This window comes from Mercenaria mercenaria, chromosome 12 (assembly GCF_021730395.1).
Source record: "Mercenaria mercenaria strain notata chromosome 12, MADL_Memer_1, whole genome shotgun sequence".
Classification (NCBI taxonomy): Eukaryota; Metazoa; Mollusca; class Bivalvia; order Venerida; family Veneridae; genus Mercenaria; species Mercenaria mercenaria.
This window is the reverse complement of record NC_069372.1, coordinates 31,967,010-31,990,812: the sequence shown is the minus strand read 5'-3', so window position 1 is coordinate 31,990,812 and position 23,803 is coordinate 31,967,010. Positions and strand designations below refer to the sequence as shown.

Genomic DNA, 23,803 nt, shown 5'->3' with positions numbered 1-23,803 from the left:
AGAGTGCATGTTTCGGATGACTCGCTTCAAGGTCAAGGTTACACTTAGGGGTCAAAGGTCATATGACTTTGTTTTGTATGTATATTACTCTGCATTCCGATGCTCTTGTTAGCTCACCTGAGCACGAAGTGCTCAAAGGTGAGCTTTTGTGATCGCCCTGTGTCCGTCCGTCCATCGTCAACAATTTGACTGTTAACACTCTAGAGGTAACAATTTTGGCCCAGTCTTAATGAAACTTGGTCAGAATGTTACCCTCAATAAAATCTTGGACAAGTTCGATATTGGGTCATCTGGGGTTAAAAACTAGGTCACCAGGTCAAATCAAATGAAAAGCTTGTTAACACAAGAGGTCACAATTTTGGTCCAATCTTAATGAAACTTAGTCAGAATGTTACCCTCAATAAAATCTTGGACGAGTTCAATATTGGGTCATCTGGGATCAAAAACTAGGTCACCAGGTCAAATCAATTGAAAAGCTTGTTAACACTCTAGAGGTCACAATTTTGGCCCAATCTTATGAAACTTGGTCAGAATGTTACCCTCGATAAAATCTTGGATGAGTTCAATATTGGGTCATCTGAGGTCAAAAACTAGGTCACCGGGTCAAATCAAAGGAAAAGCTAGTTAACACTCTAGAGGTCACAATATTGGCCCAATCTTAATGATACTTGGTCAGAATGTTACCCTTAGTAAAATCTTGGACGAGTTTGATATCAGGTCATCTGGGATCAAAAACTAGGTCACCAGGTCAAATCAAAGGAAAAGCTTATTAACACTGTAGAGGCCACATTTGTGACTGTTTCTTCATGAAACTTGGTCAGAATGTTAATCTTGATGATCTCAAAGTCCAGTTTGAATCTGGGTCATGTAGGGTCAAAAACTAGGTCACCAGGTCATATCAAAGGAAAAGCTAGTTAACACTCTAGAGGCACATTCATGACCATAATTATCGTAATGAAATTTGGTCAGGATGTTAATCTTGATGATTCCTAGGTCAGGTGAGCGATACAGGGCCTTCATGGCCCTCTTGTTTTTAAAAAAGTAGAGCTTTTATTGTCTCCGCTTTCGTGTCATAAAAGTTTCACATGTAAGCAGGTTTCTCATAAACTACAAGGTCAAATGAATAACTTCACAGGTGAAAGTTTTACTTCTAAGCAATAATTTTTTATACTGAATGCTTTCAAACTCTTCATAAGTTATCATTAAATAACCATTCTCAGCATTCTGTTTAAATATATTAACTGTAGCTTATCTGTAGTAATTTCTTAGTTACATGTATCTCCCCTTTTATCGTTTTGTTGCCCCCGCCAAACTTTGCTGGGTGGAAGGTGGGCTGTACAGGAATCAGTGTCACTCGTGTCCCTGTCCTTGAAATACCTCTATAACCTATAAATATATCGTTTTGAAATTTGTAGTATGTTTAGGCTCATAAGATAAATTCATATTCCAGGTCCCATAAGGAATAAGGTCAGTAATTCGGTCGAAAATGTACTTCCGTGGTGTAGTCGAAAGAAGTCCATAATAAATAGATCCTAATTTTCCCATTTTTTGCGCAAATTCGTGTAGAACGAGTGCTTTGATCACCATTTTTCGCTACTAGAATACATTCTGCATGAAATGAGACGGTTTTCATGTTCATACACCCCACATGGCAAGTTTTGCAGATCGAAACCGGAAGTAGGTGTTTATTGCGCGGACGAGAGCAAATATGCGCCATTTTTAGGGTAGCAGACCACAACTGACTGGCATTTCACTAGGAACTACATAACCCCCTATTTTCTTTTCATTTTTTCGTTTATTTGTGATAGAACTTTCATGAAAAATAGGTGTAGGAAAAAGTGATATTCTCTAAAGATACGTAAAGATGACCTGAAGTTGTCGTTTTTTATATGAAACAAAGAAGGATTTGAATTACTGACCTTTAACCATAACTGACTTTTGTTTTGATAAAATTATTTCCCTTTTTCAGTTGGAAAATATCCAAAAATTGACATTCTTTTCAAACTCTGAAACTTAATCATGGCGCACAATCCCTGACAATATAGTCAAGTTTACACATCCAGTTCCATAATTCTCGCTTTTGTTTTGACAAAATGTTCATCTTATTTTTTATCTTAGAAAAATGTTGCAAAATTGTTTTAATTAATCTATGAAGGTATAGTAGTAAAACTTTTAGGTATCATAAATCAAGTTCAAATAGTAGGTCCAGTGTTCTTTCAAAATTATTTCTCTTTTTGCACTTGGCTAAATGTTCTATAAATGCAGTTTCCTTAAATACTTCTTATAACTATACATACATTGTAATCATAACAGGTTGTAATGCAGTTATACACATCAACTTAAATGTTTTATTAATCCCCTATTAGTCAAAAGACAGATTTTTTGGGACTATAATTATGATTGTGTTTTTCCATCAGTCAGTCTGTCAGATTTAAAACTAAAACAAGCAAGAAATTTTAATATTACTTGGCACATATACTTCCCGTAATGATGTGTTATGCACTAGCTTATAGGTTATGGTCACACTTTGAGGTCAAAGATTAACAATGTTGTATATACACCATTGACAGATATCAGAACATTAGCTTGAGCTACAGTTAAGATAATTACACAGATGTCAGTTAGAAGGGGTTTTTCCACTGTACATACAAAAGTTAAGAAAATATATAATGTAACACAGATTAACTCTATACACCAATAATCACAATAGAAGACAAGAACTTTAGCTGCCACCTTTCATCTATTTGATTGTGATTTTACCCCCACAAACAAAGTTTGTGGGGTGTGGGGGGGCAGGAGGGATATGTAGAAGTAATCATTTGACTGGTCAGTTTATGGTGCAGACTAGTAGAAGTAATCATTTGATTGGTCAGTTTATGGTGCAGACTAGTAGAAGTAATCATTTGATTGGTCAGTTTATGGTGCAGACTAGTAGAAGTAATCATTTGATTGGTCAGTCTATGGTGCAAACTACTCCAGGAAGGATTGCAAGGGATTACAGTGAAACTTTATGCATATGATCACCATCAAGTGTAGATGTATGTAACATATTTTTATCTAGGATGGACAAATATGGGGGCATCCATAACCCCATACCCACTCAAGGTTGTAGCACCAACTACTTGCACAGTTTAGAGTGAGTACATGTCATACAGCAGTATCATTATCCCACAACATGTTGGGGTGGATAATAGAGTCGTTTTGGCTCACGCGGTCAGCCCTGTTCACAAAACATTTTTCGGTCTCCTGAGTTGGTTGATTTATTCGTTTACTAACATGTATTCAAGAGACTGACATTATAACAGCATTGAATAGTTTATCATATTAACTGTTTTAGTTAATGACAAATAGTTCTATCAACTCGCTGGCTGAATGTTTGAACCGGCCTGAAATCTATATCTCAGTTATTACAAAATGGATTTGATTCCGACTTAAAATAGTGTTCCACCTTATCACCCACATCATGTGACACAAGGTGCATAACTCTGATGCCAATTTTTCGTGAATTATGCCCCCTTTTACTTAGAATTTAAGGTTAATTTTGATGCATTTTCACTATATCTCAGTTATTACAAAAACTTAAAATAGATGTTCCACCTTATCACCCACATCATGTGAGACAAGATGCATGACTGACACCAATTTTTCATGAATTAAGCCCCCTTTTACTTAGAATTTAAGGTTAATTTTGATGCATTTTCACTATATCTCAGTTATTACTAAATGGATTTGATTCAAACTTAAAACAGATGTTCCACCTTATCACCCACATCATGTGACACAAGGTGCATAACTCTGACACCAATTTTTCATGAATTATGCCCCCTTTTACTTAGAATTTAAGGTTAATTTTGATGCATTTTCACTATATCTCAGTTATTACGAAATGCATTTGTTTCAAAGTTCGACTTTGGCTACAAACCACCAATTTTTAGCTCACCTGTCACATAGTGACAAGGTGAGCTTTTGTGATCACCCTTCGTCCGTCGTCCGTCGTCAGTCCGTGCATCCGTGCGTGCGTCAACAATTTTGTGTCTGCACGATAGTGGTTTCATTTATGATTTTATTTTAACCAAACTTGCACACAACTTGTATCACCATGAGATCTTGGTTCCTTTCTTGAACTGGCCAGATCCTATTATGGGTTCCAGAGTTATGGCCCCTGAAAGGGCCAAAATTAGCTATTTTGACCTTGTCTGCACAATAGCAGCTTCATTTATGATTTGAATTTAACCAAACTTGCACAAAACTTGTGTCACCATAAGATCTCGGTTCCTTTCTTGAACCAGCCAGATCCCATGATGGGTTCCAGAGTTATGGCCCCTGAAAGGGCCAAAATTAGCTATTTTAACCTTGTCTGCACAATAGCAGCTTCATTTATGATTTGATTTTAACCAAACTTGCACACAACTTGTATTACCACAAGATCTTGGTTCCTTTCTTGAACTTGCCAGATTCCATCATGGGTTCTAGAGTTATGGCCCCTTAAAGGTCCAAAATTGGCTATTTTGGCTTTTGCAGCCATTTAGATACTTCATTTATGGTTTTATTTGATACAAACTTCCAAAATATCTTCAACAACAATAAATCTTGGATTCCATGGCAAATCAGATCCAATCGTAGGTTCCAGAGTTATTTTATATCTGATTACCTCCCCTGATTGTAATCAAAATGGATTTATATCAGTAAGTACTTATAGGACTTATTTGAAATTTCATTATTGTCATTAGTTGGACTGAGCCAATCAGGGTAGTTAACTATGGACTGATTTTATGTCAAATTACCTCCCTTTATTTCAAATTAAAATGGGTATATCTCCGTAACTAATGAAGATACTGATCTGAAATTTAATTTTTTTTATGCCCCCGAAGGGAGGCATAGAGTTTTTGAACCGTCTGTCAGTCTGTCGGTCTGTCAGTCTGTCAGTCTGTCCGCAATTTTCGTGTCCGGTCCATATCTTTGTCATCGATGGATGGATTTTCAAATAATTTGGCATGAATGTGAACCACAGTAAGACGACGTGTCGCGCGCAAGACCCAGGTCCGTAGCTCAAAGGTCAAGGTCACACTTAGACATTAAAGGAGAGTGCATTGATGGGCGTGTCCGGTCCATATCTTTGTCATCGATGGATGGATTTTCAAATAACTTGGCATGAATGTGTACCACAGTTAGACGACATGTCGCGCGCAAGACCCAAGTCCGTAGCTCAAAGGTCAAGGTCACACTTAGACATTAAAGGATAGTGCATTGATTGGCGTGTCCGGTCCATATCTTTGTCATCGATGGATGGATTTTCAAATAACTTGGCATGAATGTGTACCACAGTAAGACAACTTGTCGCGCGCAAGACCCAGGTCCGTAGCTCAAAGGTCAAGGTCACACTTAGACATTAAAGGATAGTGCATTGATGGGCGTGTCCGGTCCATATCTTTGTCAACCATGGATGGATTTTCAAATAACTTGGCATGAATGTGTACCACAGTAAGACGACATGTCGCGCGCAAGACCCAGGTCCGTAGCTCAAAGGTCAAGGTCACACTTAGACGTTAAAGGTCATTTTTCATGATAGTGCATTGATGGGCGTGTCCGGTCCATATCTTTGTCATTCATGCATGGATTTTAAAATAACTACGCATGAATGTGTGGCACAGTAAGACGACGTGTCGCGCGCAAGACCCAGCTCCGTAGGTCAAAGGTCCTAAACTCTAACATCGGCCATAACTACTTATTCAAAGTGCCATCGGGGGCATATGTCATCCTATGGAGACAGCTCTTGTTTTTAATTACTTCCCTTTTACGTTACTATAAATAGCTTATTTTTAGTAACTTTTTTTTATTGGCCGTAGGGAAAAACCTAGACCACTTTTCTGTGGTACAACATGGATGGTACCTCCAATTTTTAGGTGTATTTTGACATATCTGTACCTTGTAAGAATATTTTTTTCTTTTTGGTTAAATTTCTTCCCTTTGTTGTTCCTGTCCTTTGGACTTAGATATTTTTTCTGAGGACCTTCTTGTCCTCAAGTGCAATGATAACAGGTGAGCAATATAGGGCCATCATGGCCCTCTTGTATATATGTAGTTATGGCCCCTTTCCAACTTAAAATTTTGTCAAACTCATGGTTGCCAGACATTAACTCACAAAAGGCTTGACAGATTTAGATAAATTTTGGTACACATGTGTAACATCATAAAATACAGGTCAAGTTCCATTTAAATTGCACCTTCTTGCGGCCATGTCTTTCTTATGGTTGCCATTCTTCTGTGACAAGACCGTATTGTGGGGGTATTCGTCACTCCTGTGACAGTTCTAGTTTATAATTAAATCAACTTGATATCCTTACTTGCAGGTGTGAGTCATCACACAAAATATCATGATATTGTTATTGTGTGAAGTAAGTATGTTGATTTTTCAGGCAATGGATATCAAGCCAGAGACGATTGCACTAAGACCAGCAGAATTTTACCAGTGTTATGATATCACTGTGAAAACTGACACTGAAGTGAGTACCTTCCCTTACTTGCTACTATATAAATTACAATATGTATATACATACATGTTGTAAATCTGGCATGTACATTATATTATTATATACAAACTACGAAATACTGGAAAATATTGATGAAATATAATTCATATTTTCACTGTATTTATTTTTCACTGCAGTGAAACATATTTTTTAGCTCAAGGTGAGCTTTTGTGATCGCCCTGTGTCCGTCGTCGTCGTCGGCGTCGGCGTCAACAATTTGACTGTTAACACTCTAGAGGTCACAATTTTGGCCCAATCTTAATGAAACTTGGTCAGAATGTTACCCTCAATAATATCTTGGACGAGTTTGATATTGGGTCATCTGGGGACAAAAACTAGGTCACTAGGTCAAATCAAAGGAAAAGCTTGTTAACACTTTAGAGGTCACATATTTGGCCCAATCTTAATGAAACTTGATCAGAATGTTACCCTAAATAAAATCTTGGATGTGTTCAATATTGGGTCATGTGGGGTCAAAAACTAGGTCACCAGGTCAAATCAAAGGACACATTTATGACTGTATCTTCATGAAACTTAGTCAGAAGTTCAAATCTGGGTCAGGTGGGGTTAAAAACTAGGTCACTAGGTCATTTCAAAGGAAAAGCTTGTTAACACTCTAGAAGCCACATTTATAACTGTATCTTCATGAAACTTAGTTAGAATGTTAATCTTGATGATCTTTAGGTCAAGTTCGAATCTGGGTCATGTGGGGTCAAAAACTAGGTCACAGGGTCAAATCAAAGGAAAAACTAGTTTACACTGTAGAGGCCACATTTATGACCATATGTTAATGAAACTTGGTCAGAATGTTAAGCTTGATTATCTGTAGGTCAAGTTCAAATCTGGGTCAGGTGGGGCCAAAAACTAGGTCACTAGGTCAATTCAAAGGAAAAGCTTGTGAACACTCTAGAGGCCACATTTATGACTGTATCTTCATGAAACTTAGTCAGAATGTTAATCTTGGTGATCTTTAGGTCAACTTCGAATCTGGGTCATGTGGGGTCAAAAACTAGGTCACTAGGTCAAATCAAAGAAATAGCTATTTAACACTTTAGACGCCACATTTATGACCATATCTTAATGAAACTTGGTCAGAATGTTAATCTTGATGATCTTTAGGTCAAATAGGTCAGGTGAGCGATACAGGGCCTTCATGGCCCTCTTGTTTTCTACATTTTCACTGGTTTTCTGGAACTACTTTGGTATTCTTGGGCAGTTACTTTGGTAGATCTACCATTTGAAGGGGAAAGATGTATATGGATAGTGAAGCAAACTATTTCAAGTCAAAATATATAATTTACAATGATAACATTAGAGAAACGACAGGAAAAAAAACACAACAATATGTCGAATTTATCGGGAACTGCGAGTTGTATGCAACTCGTACAACTACACTTTCATATTTAATGTCTTTGCGGATGCTGTAAAGGTAACGTTTTTTGTTAATTTCTAAAATAAGACTAATTTTCGGCTGTACGAAAAATGCATTGTTGTTGTTGTCGCTCGTTCTTACTTCTAAATGTAAACAAACAACATTTAAATCTTTTGTGTATATAATAAACAGAAAATTCAAATTATCAGCCAAAAAATTGTACCATGAAGTAATCAGTTTGATTGCTACAAACAAATGTAAAAATGTTTGAGTGGCAAACTTAAGTTATATGAGTGTAATCTCAACCTCTTTAACTTTGTTTTGTTCTGCCTGGGCTTTGGCAGAAACTGTTATTACCTCACCTAAGCACAAAGTGCTCAAGATGAGCAATTTTGATCACCCTGTGTCCTGCATTGTCCGTCGCCAACAATTTGACTGTTAACACTCTGCTGGTCACTATTTTTGAAAAGTGTGTGTTCGATTTATGATAGGAAATAGAAAGTTGTTTTTCATTGATATGCCTTAATTATCAGGAATATACTTCAAATTTCTCCCTTTCAGAACATACCTTCTTTATACAATTATATAATAAAATGTGTAGCACTTTTTCCATGTATATACAGTTGAAACTTTACAGTCTGCTTGTCAGAAAATGTGTGCCTGATTTCAAAATATCTTCACACAGACCTTGTACAGAAGTTGTTCAGATTATTCTGATTGGTGAAAAATCTTGGCCATGGCATGGTCACTTTTCCCTATATGTTTATCATGGCAACTTTATAAAGTTGTGTTGTCAGAAACTGATAGTTTAATTTTAAAGTAATTAAAAAAATCTTCCACAGGGTATCCTTAACCTGGGTTGTTCTAATAAATCTCATTCATCAAAAAATAGCCGTTGCTAGATGGCATGGTCACTTCCACATACATTTGTATGTATAAAGTGGAAAATTTTAAAATCTTGTCAGATTCTGCTTGAATTTTACACAGATATTTTTTGTTTGACCCTTTACAAAGATAGATGGATCTTCATCTAACTTGGTCTGTAACATCATTATAAAGTCTTATGCCAAATGTATTGAATTGGGGGCACTTGGGCCTTTTTAAGGGCCACTAGAGTCAAAATAGAAATACCTTTGAATGATTTCTTCTGATGGTTCTGCATTTTTGTTGCATGACAGCAAATATAGAAAAAAACAACTTTAAATAAATTTTATTTCAATGAACAGATTAAAGGATTTTCACCAAACCTAGTTAGAAGCAAAGTCATATGGTTAAGGTTTTCTTCAGGTAAGTGACTCAGGCCCATTGGGGCAAATTGTTTAACTGATTTTTAGATAAGTCTTTACCGTAAGTGTTAGCTATCAGAGCTGTTAAACCCTCTTGTTTATTTGTTTAGGTGAAGTCTGTAGATACATCCAGTAAAAGTGTGAAGTTTGCGGATGATAGTACAGCCAAGTATGATTCATTGATGATAGCAACAGGGGGACAGTAAGTGTATCAAGCATACTGTATCATATTGAGCATTATTGTAAAGCATTCAGGTAACAGTAATATTTACCGGACACTAATTTCTATGGATTACTTGGTTTTATTAGTCCACAATGCCCAACATAGAGTTAAAATTCCCATTATTTTCTGGAATAACTTCTACAGTACCTCGAGAATAGCATTTGTCAGTTATGCGCCCCCCCCCCCCCCCCCCCCCCCCCCCCCCCCCCCCCCATTTTGTTTTTGCCCAGTTCGTCCTTCCATCACATTTCATTTCCGATCAATAACTGGAGAACCATTTGACCTAGAACCTTCAAACTTCATAAGATGGTGGGGCTTATGGAGCAGATGACCCCTATTGTTTTTGGGGTCACTCCATCAAAGGTCACAGGGGCCTGAACATGGAAAACCGTTTCCTATCAATAACCTCAGAACCACTTGACCCAGAATACTGAAACTTCTTAGGATGATTGGTCATGCAGAGTAGATGACCCCTATTGATTTTGGGGTCACTCTGTTAAGGTCAAGGTCACAGGGGCCTGAACATGGAAAACCATTTCCAATCAATAACTTTAGAACCACTAGAGACCCAGAATGTTGAAACTTAATAGGATGATTGGACATGCAGAGTAGATGACCCCTATCGATTTTGGGATTACTCTATTAAAGGTCAAGGTCACAGGGGCCTGAACATAGAAAACCATTTCTGGTCAGTAACTTGAGAACGACTTGACCCAGAATGTTGAAACTTAATAGGATGATTGTTCATGCAGAGGAGATATTCCCTATTGATTTTTGGGTTACTCTGTTAAGGGTCAAGGTCACAGGGGCCTGAACATGGAAAACCATTTCCGATCAATAACTTGAGAACCACTTGACCCAGAATGTTGAAACTTCATAGGATGATTGGATATGCAGAGTATTTATTGATTATTAATTATTGATTTTGGGGTTACTCTATGAAAGGTCAAGGACACAGGGGCCTGAACATGGAAAACCATTTCCAGTCAGTAACTTGAGAACCACTTGCCCCAGAATGTTGAAACTTTATAGGATGATTGAACATGCAGAGAAGATGATCCATATTGATTTTGGGGTCACTATTAAAAGTCAAGGAAATGGATTTCCATTTTCAATATGGATCATCATCTCTGCATGTTCCATCATCCTATAAAGTTTCAGCATGCAGAGAAGATGATCCATATTGATTTTGGGGTCACTATTAAAGGTCAAGGTCACAGCAGACAGAAAATGGAAATCCATTTCCGATCAATAACTTGAGAACCATTTGACCTAGAACCTTGCAAGCTTCATAGGGTTTTAGGACTTACAGAGTAGATGACCCCTATATTTTTGGGGTTACTCCATCAAAGGTCAAGGTCACAGAGGCTTAACATAGAAAACTCTTTAAAATCAATAACTTGAGAACTGCTTGACCTGTAACTCAACATTCCATGAAGGAATTTCAATAATTCTTGGCACAAATTTGCCCCATAATAAGATGTGTCATATGCAACTTTCAGATGCCTAGATCAAAGGTCAAGGTTACACTTGGCAATCAGATATTTCCATGGCATGAACAGGGTGCGTTCCATAAGTCTGTCATCCATCAAGAGATTACAATTATATATATATATATATATATTTGTCATAAATATTAGTAATCAGACAAGGTTATGCGCAACATCCAGAACCCTAGCTCAAATGTTAAGGTCACACTTTTAGGTCTTGTTTGGTCCATAAATTGTCATGCAAAATAGGATTTAAATGTTGGTTGGCACAAAATATTTCCCTGGATGAAACAACATGTCATGCACAAAATTCAGACCCCTAGCTCAAAGGTCAAGGTCACACTTGGAGGCCAACAGGGCTTTTTTGCCTGTCTTGTCTGTAACTCAACAATACATATATTGATTTTAATATTACTTGGGACAAATGTACCCCATAATTAGAATTATGTCCATTTGAAACAGATGCCCTCACATACTGTGCCATCCTCTAAATAGCAAAGTTTTTAGTAAAGACCATCTTCACATGAAGGATGTTCTGAAAGTTTGAATCAAATTGTTTACAGATAAGGTTGTGCATCTGATCAATCTTGAATCCATTCCTTAAAAAAATGTATGAGGGATTGAATACACCAATTTCTTCACTATGGCCTATTTTGTGAAATTAAGAAAGGGCCATAATTCTAGACAAAATAGCAATAGAAAAAGTCTAATGAAGGTCCTTCATCTCTGAAACTTGCAAGCATATCCTTTCAGTAGTGTTTGAGGAGTTGGACACACAAGATTTTATTCTATATTCTATATTGCAAAACTATCAAAGGGCCATAACTGCAGTAAAAATAATCACAGAAAAAATCCCTCCTTTATGATAATCTGCACATTAAGCTTGTTCCTTTGATACAGTTTGAAGCAAATCAGGATAAAAGTGTGGAAGGAGTTGGACACAAGATTTCGGGACATATGTACGGACAGCAGCAACGCTATATGCCTCCCCCCTCCCTCCCCCCCACAAACCCCACAACAGATAAATGTGTGGGGGCATAAAAAGATGATGCGCAACATTCAGACCCCTATCTCAAAGGTCAAGATCACACTTGGAGGTCCAAGGTCAAAAGTTTTTTCTCCTCTTCGGCCAATTACTCTGCCATCCATTAAGGGATTTTTACTCGGCACAAATGTATCACATAATGAGACAAGATGTCTTATGCACCACCCATATTCCTAACTCAAAGGTCAAGGTCATGGAGGTTGAAGGTTAGTTTGTTGTCGAGCCCGCTTGCGGTGAGCTCGACTTAGTCGTCACTTTTGGCAGGTTTGGTGTATGTGTGTGCGTGCATATGTAGCATGCATGGACCAATCTTGTTTATATTTGGCATGAATGTTAACCTCAATGAGAAGGAATGTCATGCATAAGCCCCATGTTCCTATCTCAAAGGTCAAGGTCACAGTTGGAGGTCAGATGTCAAATTGAAGTTTGTCCGGAGCATTTCTTCTTCATGCATGGTGGGATTTTGATATAACTTGGCATGAATTATGAAACAGAGTATCATGTGGACCAGATCCACAGGTCAAAGGGCAAGGTCACATTTGACAGCTGGCAAGCTTGACATTCTGCCCGTGGGTTGTTTTTTTTTTTTTTCTGGTCCATAACTTTTATCATTTTAGGGATTTAATATTACTTGTCAAAAATGTTCCCTATATTGAGACAATGTGTCATGCACAATACCAAGACCCCTAGCTCAAAGGCCAAGGTCACACTCTAAGGTCAAGAATGCTCTTTTCCTATCCAGTCTGTGATATATTTTGATTAAGCTCATGTGTCAGATGGACCCTCTTGAAATGATTATTTGTGTATTTTCTTCAGAATAACTTCCCTTTTAGCTATGCATATAAGTTACTCAATCTTGTACTTTATAGTAGAGACAAACTATGAACATAAAATGATTGAAGGTTATGTCAAATAGAAATCTGGATATGGAACACTAACTTTTTGCATTTCCTCTTGTCAGGGGCAGACAACTCATATTATAGATATTTTCAGTAAATTTCATTTTAAATCGTCCTATTTCGCTCAGTTTTAAATAAAAAATAATGATTTTTGGGATTTAAGTGTTTTGTGTTAATATCTTTCAATTTATAGTAATAAATGTGTGTTTGCTCTCAAGTTTATTCATGCACAATGACTTTCGTTATTTTAACAAAAACGGTCATAGTAGTTATATTTTTTGATGAAACCTGACAAAATTGTTATATAATTTATCTTTATAGGAATGCAGAATTGAAACAATATAAATAAATCATATATTTCAGGAAAAGACAAAAATCTTTCATTGTGATTTATGTAAAGCTATCGATCCTTCCTTTTTATCATAATTACCCTAAAATGTATTATAATAATAATGTAATATAATATTCATTTTTCAATACAAAACCCTTAAGACAATACTTTTTACAATTTTGTAATATTATCCGTGATCACGTACATCATTTTTCTGAAAAACATCAGTAAACTCAATTAAAAGGGAGGTAATCGGTACATGGAAATAGATTGTGCATATTTGTCACATAACTGTGTAAATGTGTTATTATACTGGTTAGTTATGAGTATCCGGGTGCTTATTTAGATTAAAATGTTCGTGGGCACAAAAAGAATACATGAGGGGAATCTTTCATAGAAAAATACAAACATAATTACATCGTACATGTTTTCACAAAGTCTTGCTAGTCTAGTTTTGCTAGTCTAGTTGCAGTTAATAAATCGATCACATATATGTAAAAAAATGAGCGATTTACCATTAAGTATATTTAAGAAATAATTTATAGCAAAAGAGTGCTTTAACACTATTAATGCACAATGGGCGGTTATATGTCGGGCGTAATAATTGCACGAGGGCGCAGCCCAAGTGAAATTATTTGTACGACGTATTACCGCCCAAGTGTAAAAAGTGTTAAAACACTCTTTTGCTATAAATTATTTCGATTCTAATATGCCCTTAATCTAAAACAGTAGATAAAATATAGGAAGCCCGCCTGCTTAGCTCAGTAGGTAAGAGCATTGGTCTACGGATCGCGGGGTCGTGAGTTCGATCCTCGGGCGGGGCGTATGTTCTCCGTGACTATTTGATAAACGACATTGTGTCTGAAATCATAAGTCCTCCACCTCTGGTTCATGTGAGGAAGTTGGCAGTTACTTGCAGAGAACAGGTTTGTACTGGTACAGAATCCAGGAACACTGGTTAGGTTAACTGCCCGCCGTTACATGACCGAAATACTGTTGAAAAATGGCGTTAAACCCAAAACAAACAAACAAAGTATAGGAGCACTCTTTCTTGGTCGCAACAAAAACTTTGATGTCACCGCACGTTAACGTGACGTCATTTTAGCGTAAGAGTGTTTTAACAGAGACAAGCATATTAGAATGCACATTCTATCATGGCTGGATTTGGGTGCCAGTTAAACAAAGAAGAAAGTAGTGAATCTTTGTATATTCAAGAAATAAGGGGCGCGGCTTGAGTGATATAATAATACGCATCTGAACGACATACACTACAATGATTTTATTCAAGAGCAAATCACTAAGTAAGATATATTATTTTGATTCTAACACGTTACGAACGGCTTTAAAGTGCATCCTTGACTACATCCATCAAATAATGGCCTGTTTTCAGTTGGTATCTTTCCCTGCTCGATTGTATGCGGTCTAACGCTTTGACGTATTAATTGTGACGTCAGGAAAATATATTGTTGTATAATAACACATGATATTCAGCTAGAAAATGTGAATCAGGCTGTGTTAGAATCTGCGATAAACAACGGTTGACGCACGAACCGGTAAAAGAGCATTATGAAGTCCATTATGACGTCAAATTGTCGCATGACATCCGGTTTATTACTACTTGGATAAATGAAGCAAAGCAAAATTTTATCAAAACATTTCAACGACCATGTAAGAATAAATATAATCTAGGCCTTCGAATGGTTTGTCTCCTGATTATCATGGTTCAGAGCTCAGATGTTTAGGAATTGAACCAAAATGTTTTAATATATCTTACTAAAGTGCGATATATTTAACATATAGACATGGGTGTAATTTTTTCAGTGAAAAAGTATCTATAAATCTAGCAAAACTATTTCACTCTTTGTAACGTCATGATGTGTGTTTCATTCTGCAAGGAAGTTTATGTCCTTAATACCATTGAAATCTGTGTATTTTTGCAAACTAACGTAACACAAGATTAACAAATCAAATTATAAGCCAACACAGAATGTGCCCGAATATGATTTTTGTGAGTTGAATTTTATTTACACTATGGTCATAGACCTTTGAGATGATAGGTCAATAATTACTGTGTAAGATATTTTCTTGCTTTGTATGACTAAATCATTTTCTAATGTCCATTTTCATTCAATTTATAAATATGCACACAGTTTGATAAACTTAAGAAATAAATCGCGACTTAGTACTGTTCATTTGAGTATGAGTTTTTTTTACTTGTTTTAAGTGTTTAGGGGTGTGTATTTCAAACGCGCCCATGTATTACATACCAAAATGGAATCTTCTAAACCGCTATTAATATCATATACATTGTAGATACATTTTTGTTCGGACTTTCTTTAACATTGTTTACACTGATTCAGTTTTGCATACTTCGACGTCTTGTTAACAAAAAACTTTTCAACTTACAGAAATTATTGGAACAGCATACGTACTATCATGCATCATCATGAAAGTGTCTAATGACTAAATGTCTAGTGTAATCTAAAAGAATGACGACGCGACGTCTGTAAACAATTATACATCTAAGCACTGTGGTATTTGTAGCCCCGTTTTGGAAAAGCGAACTAACTCCGGTAGAACTATTAATTTCATTTCATCAAATGCAATCATTTTAGAGTAAGAAATGCTTATGTCCACCTTACATTCATCTTGATTAAGAACAAAACCGCGGTTTAGTAGTTCACATTTGGGTATGAAACATATGGGCGTGTCTAGTTTGTAGAGGCGCACTTTAAACAAAAACCATGTATTTCATACCAAATATAAATTTCTAAACCAGGATGATTATGTATATCTTATAACTACTTCTTGCAATTTTCATATAGATCAATGTTACATATTTTGGAAGTTCTACTTCTCTGAAACAATGCAGTGGCTGTTAGAATGGCAAGCATTCTAATGTTGTGTCACAATGGTAGCCTGTCCAGGTATCAATGCACTCTTGCACACAAACAAATGCTGACTTTGGACCCTATGTAAATTGTACATTTATAAATATTTTGTCCACAGTCATACGACAGACTAGCACATTATACCATCTGACTTGGGAAATACAGTTTGATATAAATAGGTTAAACAAAAGTCGCCACACTATAATAAAAACATTATACATTTCAAGCATTTCTGAATCAAATACAACTTTACATATTCATTTTAGACCTATAATTGTGCATGAAAAACATGTAATGGTAATACAGCAATGTTCTGTGATTATGTGGGCATGTTTTAAGGCATCGAGATACTAATACATCTAACAAAGCTTTTATTTCAAGTTATTCGAAATAAAATAAGAACATGTAACATTCATTGTTTTATTTACCTCATTACTATATACACATACTATTACATATTTAAAGAGCATATAATGTAATACATGCATAAGAAATTTATGATGAACCAATATAATGACTTAAAAAGTTAGTTTTGAAGGAACATTTGCTAAAAGTAAATGCATCAATAGATATGAGAGAAACTTTACATTTCCAAAGTAAATGCATCAACAGATATGTGTGAGAGAAACTTGAAAGATTAAGTTGGCATGTTTTGGCCGCTCTAAAAATCTTCGAGCGAGAGGAGACCAGGCGTAAACATGAAACAATACACGATACGATAATCCTGAAAAACCTGCAAATGGTATATAGTAGCCTTTATGGACCACACCCGAATGCATGACCGTAGACCTCGGCTTACTCCGGCTTCGTACCAAAGTGGTACCTCGAAATAAATCAAGAGCTACTGCCAAACATCTAGTGCTTATAAGTAAATGTTCGACCAGCGCCCGGCACCCAATCTCCTCCAGGTCGATTGATTTTTTTTCGCCACAATAAATTTTGCAAAAAATTTATCCCCCAAAAATCAACCGACTGAAGATTAACATTTACAAATTTTTTAATAAAGCATCTCTTAAGTAATCGAGGTAAAACTCTAGCCCAACTTCGTTCAGATGGACGCCATCCGTGCAAAAGAAATTAGTTTCTACATCTATATCAGGGAGAACCCAGTCACTTTTGTCTGACCTAGTAACAAGAGAACGACCGAAACGGTTTACTCTCTTACGTTTTTCATCTATTACTTTAGGTGAAAAATCCCCTCTCCAAATTCTCCTCGGTAGGATATCAATCCAAATTAGAACGGTGTCAGGAAAGGCCTCTCTTAAGTACCGTATTTCGGATCTAATGCTCTTCTTTATTTTTATAATAGAAAGATCATGTAAATCATTCCCACCTAAGTGTATGACAATGGCAGAAGGAGGAGGAGACAGCAACACCTGGCTTTGGACTGTGCATCGAAAACCACTCCATCGCAGACCCCTCACGCCCCACCAGGCGATCGTCCTGCCATCTAGACGCAGATTAGCCTTCCCTGTTGTTTTGGCCCGCTCGCCAGCCCAAAACGGGATTGAATCCCCAACTATCCATATATCTGAGATATTAAAATGCAAATGCTAAAATAAGATTTAAATTTCATATATAGAAAGAAATTATAGTGTTCCACAATCGGTAACTATAACAAGAAAATATGTAGTTCTTTCAAGCTACGCTCATGATCAGATCGGTTTTCCCAAAAGTAGTTCCTGTTCTAAATAAAGAACTGATTCTAACTACGGTAAAGGTCAAACTAAATATAGTCCACATATACTGTGTACAAGTTCCACGACGAAATATTTGTAAGTACAATATGATATTTTGATTTTACCTATAAACTTTTGGAACGTAATTTAGCTATTGCTAAGGTCAGAATTATCACGTGATAGTATCAATCAAATTTTACTACAGATTCTGTAATATTTCAGACACGAATGTACAATTTATACGAGTCTGACGTCCATCTGCCGAGTTTCATAATGGCTTCTGAATGAAGGCCAGCTGTTGCTAAGTCTGTAGCCCTACCGATTCGAAAACTGTGATCGGTACATACCGGACAAGCCCAATTTATTGATGCATTTATTTAAAATGGCAGAAACCTGAGCCCTAGTTACTGGAGAGCAATCGCCGTGACAGAAAAACATGCGGTTATGGCTTGGCCTAACTATTAAAAACTCCAACATTTTGTTCACTTGACAAATTGGACCGGTTTCTCCCGGTATTTTCAACAAAATAGGATTCCCTCTCTGACATGTTTTAGAGTGTCTTAGACATATAATTAATTTGCTATTACTGAAAGAGACGTCTGCCCGTTCAATAGGATATCCGACCTGGCCAGCGCTTGAAGCTACCAATTCACTTATTCTAAACAGGCCAAAATAGGCCAACGTGAAAATAGCCGTAAATAGTCTTGTTTCGTAGATGTTGTAACAAACTTGAGACAAAACATTGCATACCGCCATTAACGTAGATTTAGTTAAAGGGGCCCTAACATCCTGGGTGATTCGACTTCTACGACAACCCTCTAATAGTTTGCTTATAACAAACACGTGAGTTATGTTATAAAATCCACCTAGCTTGTGAAAATAGTTCAAACCAGCAATATAAGTTGTGATAGACTTAGGAGAAAACCCCTTCTCAAAGCAATACGTCATGAATAAAATGACGTGTTCACTACGTATAGGCCATACTTTCGGAAGATTATATGACTGTCTAAATATTTCAAATGCTCTGAGAGTGGTGTTATAAGTCATAAGTGAGTTGGTAGCAATTCCTGACTGAAGAAACTGTCCAGCTCTATATCGAAGATGTTCCAAAGAAAATCTGGAACTGGGGTAGGCGTTGGGTCTGCCTCTGGCGCCAGCCTCCTGAACCTTGCCAGCTGAAAGCGAGACAAGGCATCACAAATCTCATTAAATCGACCGGGCACATGATTGGCTTTGATAAGAATATTTAAATGAAGGCATCTTAAAGTCAATACTCTAACCAGGCACATGACCTGACTCGATTTAGAAGACAGTTTGTTTAAAATTTGAATAGCAGACATTTTATCACAATTGAACTTGATTTTATTGTTCGTCAATTCAGTACCCCAAATGTATAACGCAACTAAAATGGGGAATAGTTCCAGTAACGTTATATCAGAGGTTATGCCACGTGCATGCCACGTGTCCGGCCATCTTGCATTACACCAGTGACCTTTAAAATAAATTCCGAAGCCCAAACCTTTACCCCCAGCACTATCAGAAAACAACTGTACATCCTCATTGACAACCCAGAAACGGTCATGAAAAACGGATACACCATTGTGATTTCGCAAAAATCCTAACCACATTCTTAAATCTAAACAAATTTCCTTCTTAACCCTTACGTGGTAATAAGGCTTGGTAAGCCCGCAGACTAAGTCAATTAAGCGATGACAAAATGGTCTACCCACAGCAATAGCCCTACAGCAAAAATTCAGTGAACCAATCAAGGATTGCATTTTTTTTCAAAGTTGTTTTTTCATGAGACAGAATTTCCTCTATTTTTTTAATTACTTCCTGAATTTTAGCAGGCGGAATTCGGACCACCATCTGAATAGAATCAAGTTCTAAACCCAAAAATACAAGAATCTCGGTCGGGCCTTCTGTTTTCTCATCTGCCAACGGTACGCCTAATTCCGACATTGTATCCTTAAATATCTTTAAAGCCACTGTACAAGATTTTGTTGTAGAACCGCCTCCAATGAAGTCGTCAAGATAATATTTTAATTTGTCGGATTTCAGATTTGATTTAACGCAGAATTCTAAAAATCTAGCAAATCTTTCAAATGTGATGCAACTTATCGAGGCCCCAAAAGGGAGTGCTTTATCGAAATAAAACTTTTCATTATAACAGAAACCTAATAGTTCAAAATCTGATGGTTGTATTGGTATCAAACGATATGCGCTTTGATGTCAGATTTGAACAATTTGCAGCCTTGACCTAGATCTTGAACTAATTTAACAGCTTCATCGAAACTGGTGTATTTGACAGAACAAACTGCTGGGTCGATATAACTATTGACAGACTCATTCTCCGGGTAACTCAGGTGATGTATCATACGAAATTCGCCCAGCGTTTTTTTCGGAACTAAACCAATCGGAGAAACTATCAAATTGGGAAGCGGGCGCTCTGAAAACGGACCAGCTACTCTACCCTTTTCTACTTCCTTATTTATCTGAGATTTAATTATATCCAGGTTCAGAGAGGTAGAGCGTAAATTTTTTGAATCACGTGGTAACCTAGGCCTCGTATACTGAATTGGAAAACCTTGAGTGAAACCACGAATTAAAAAATCAGCCTCTTCTTTATCATAATTGTGAGCGTAGCGTTTCAAAGCTTCTACATTGACCGGTGAATTTGCTAGATTATTGATATCTAAGTTTATAGGCTCTGGAGGCAAAATTTTTGCTGAGGTACTGTTTTGCGGCTCTTGTGCTGGGTTTTCGTTTTTGCTTTTATCTTTGGGCGCGACCACGGCCTTGACGCCTGAAAGGTCTCCGAAATGCCCTACTTCGAAAATTACCCCGGGACCGTGGGTTTTGGTACTTCACTGAAGAGTTGTACTGATTACAAGACACCTCTGGATGTGGAGCGAAGCATGTGTTACATACATGAGAAAATTTACAATTTGGCCAAATACAATTGCCGCTATTGAAGTCATTGCACGTGTAATAACGTGTGTTCGCTTGAACCGTTTTCGGCGTGTCGTTAACCTGCATACATCGCCACCACAGATCATTATTCATTTGTGACCAGGATGCGGGCGATATTGCCTGACGTAACCGAAACTGCTCGTCATACACACGCCATGCAAAACCTCCCTGGCGCATAGCGCACTCCCTAATATTGTACATAAAATGGAGCATCTCATGAATTTTATCACTATGATTCAGTAAATAAATTGACGTGTAAATAATGAACGCGTTCGTCCACTGTTCTATAGAATTAATCTTGTCCTTCCACTCTTTTTGAGCAGATTCGATGTGACCATCAGCAGACAACTTCATAAGGCCCCCTGTACAAAAACTTGACAGCTCGACCGCCCCTTTCAGCAATAACGCCAAATTTATATATTCGCCTTTACATATTTGTTGCTTAAGAGGTGAAGGCACATGTGCCGCCATATCGTCATTGGCTAGACGAATAGAAGGTACGTTTTGTGTATTTTGCCATGAGCTGTGAACTGTTTTGTTTGATAATAGACTCAACGGCCAGATAGACGAACTACTAGAATTGCCCTGTACGTTTACCTCGCCACACCCCACTGAATTTCTACTTTGATTCGTTGTATCAACTACATTATTTTGTAAAATACCAGAACCATGCAGAACAGTTTCAAAATCAATAACATTATTATTGCACCCACCGGCATCATCCTGTAGGAGTCTGTTTCCCCCTGTCTCTAATTCGTCTGCCCTTGTCTCAAGGTCATGTGGTTGTGGGTTCTGAACCTCGTCTCTAGCCATTTCATCCGCCTGACGTTTCTGACCCCTCGTCCTTGGGCGGTTTTCCTGTTGCTGGTCATCATGGCGATTCGCTCTGGCATTCTGCCTTTGAACACCATGGTTCCTCTCCCGGCCTCGCTTTCTATGCCTAACCCTTTCACGTGGCATCTCCAAGACGTTTCTAATTACGGTGTATTGACGACGTGTAGAACAGTGTAAGTTAAACTTTACTGAACGATGTGTAGAAATACAGTGAAGATTTTGCACGGGATTTTTGCTTTTATATCGAACAGCAAGCCATGTTCTCGGCTCACTACACATACACAGTTCTGCATTGATAAGACGGGAACCAGTTTAACTCGGGGATAAAAGCAAATTAATCCCAATTCCTTAGCAACGGACAAACCTTATTTCTCAATAAATAAATAAAATTATTTTAAGGAAATAATTTATATTAACGTAACAGTTATTTTTAGCAGATATCTTAAACATTACTTAAAGATGGCAAACGTTTAAACAATAGTTTTGTTAATGCCATACAGAAATTTCAATACATTTAAAAAATGTAGTTCTAATCAAATGTTTTAAATAACTACAATGTACAATAAAATGCAAACCAGCTACTCAAATGGAAGTTCTTTATTGATTCGTTATTTTGCAGCAGCTTCTAAATGGGTTGAGGTATTGATGTGAATAAAAGTATATGAGACTGCATATTTTATTCAGCTGTAATTTTGACATTTTATTAAAAATAAAATATATCTTCTAAATGAGTAAAAAAAAATGTGTATGAAGTAATTTGAAAGGTATTTGAAAAACTCTTAAGTATTACGCTAGAAGATTTGGTAAGTGCATATTGTCATACAGTTTACAGCTGTATGCAACATCGCAGTACAAATAAAACTGCTCTGAAATATCCCTACAAGTATTCTTTAACTTAAGGGACTATTTTTTCTTTACAGTTTAATCTACCTTTCCTCTTTTTAGCTCACCTGTCACATAGTGACAAGGTGAGCTTTTGTGATCACCCTTCGTCTGTCGTCTGTGCGTGCATGCGTGCATCAACAAATTCTTGTCTGCAGGACAGGGGTTTCATTTATGATTTTATTTTAACCAAACTTGCACACAACTTGTATCACTATAAGATCTCGGTTCCTTTCTTGAACTGATCCGCTTATGGGTTCCAGAGTTATGGTTCTTGAAAGGGCCAGAATTAGCTATTTTGACCTTGTCTGCACAATAGCAGCTTCATTTAAGATTTGAATTTAATCAAACTTACACAAAACTTGTGTCACCATAAGAACTCGATTCCTTTCTTGAACTGGCCAGATCCCTTAATGGGTTCCAGAGTTATGGCCCCTGAAAGGGCCAAAATTAGCTATTTTGACCTTGTCTGCACAATAGCAGCTTCATTTTTGATTTGATTTTAACCAAACTTGCACACAACATGTATCACCATAAAATCTTGGTTCCTTTCTTGAACTGGCCAGATTCCATCATAGGTTCCAGAGTTATAGCCCCTTAAAGGTCCAAAATTTGCTATTTTGGCTTTTGCAGCCATATAGAGACTTCATTTATGGTTTGATTTGATACAAACTTCCAAAATATCTTCAACAACAATAAATCTTGGATTCCATGACAAATCTGTCAGATCCAATCATAGGTTCCAGAGTTATTTATATCTGATTACCTCCCCTGATTGTAATCAAAATGGATTTATATCAGTAAGTACTTATAGGACTTATTTGATTATTTCATTATTGACATTAGTTGAACTGAGACAATCAAGGTAGATAACTATGGACTGATTTTATGTCAAATTACCTCCCTTTATTTCAAATTAAAATGGGTATATCTCCATAACTAATGAAGATACTGATCTGAAATTTCATTTATGTCAACAGATGGACTTGGACAATCAGTGAAGATACATATTGACTGAATTTATGACAAATTACCTCCTTTATTTTTTATCTAAATGAATACACCTTAGCAGCTTCTAATGAGATTGGTTTGAAACGATCATATCAAATTGAGCAATGGTACTCAAGTGAGCGATACAGGGCCATCATGGCCCTCTTGTTTAACAATTAGAAAGGGTCTGCTTTTCTTTATATTTTATATGTCATCCCATAGTTCTAGCTCTGTTGCAAAGTAGTCGTGGAATTAACCAGACTCCATTGTTATTCATTATTTTATATCAATTAACATATCGCTGCAAAAGTTTAGAGAAGTATTTAATTTGAATTAAAATCTACGTATTTATTGATTATTACATAGATACGAGCTTTG

At 36.8% G+C, this 23,803-nt stretch overlaps 1 protein-coding gene across 5 annotated transcripts in view; it reads left to right on the top strand.

Moving 5' to 3' along the window:
- Positions 1–23,803, top strand: part of LOC123535409 (apoptosis-inducing factor 3-like) — a 244,427-nt gene that overhangs the window by 163,621 nt on the left and 57,003 nt on the right. For all 5 annotated transcript variants that reach the window (XM_053519560.1, XM_053519561.1, XM_045318060.2 and 2 more), the window contains 2 exons: positions 6,417–6,503; positions 9,299–9,390. In XM_053519560.1, coding sequence (XP_053375535.1) covers positions 6,417–6,503; positions 9,299–9,390 — 179 coding nt within the window. The remainder of the gene's footprint in view (positions 1–6,416; positions 6,504–9,298; positions 9,391–23,803) is intronic.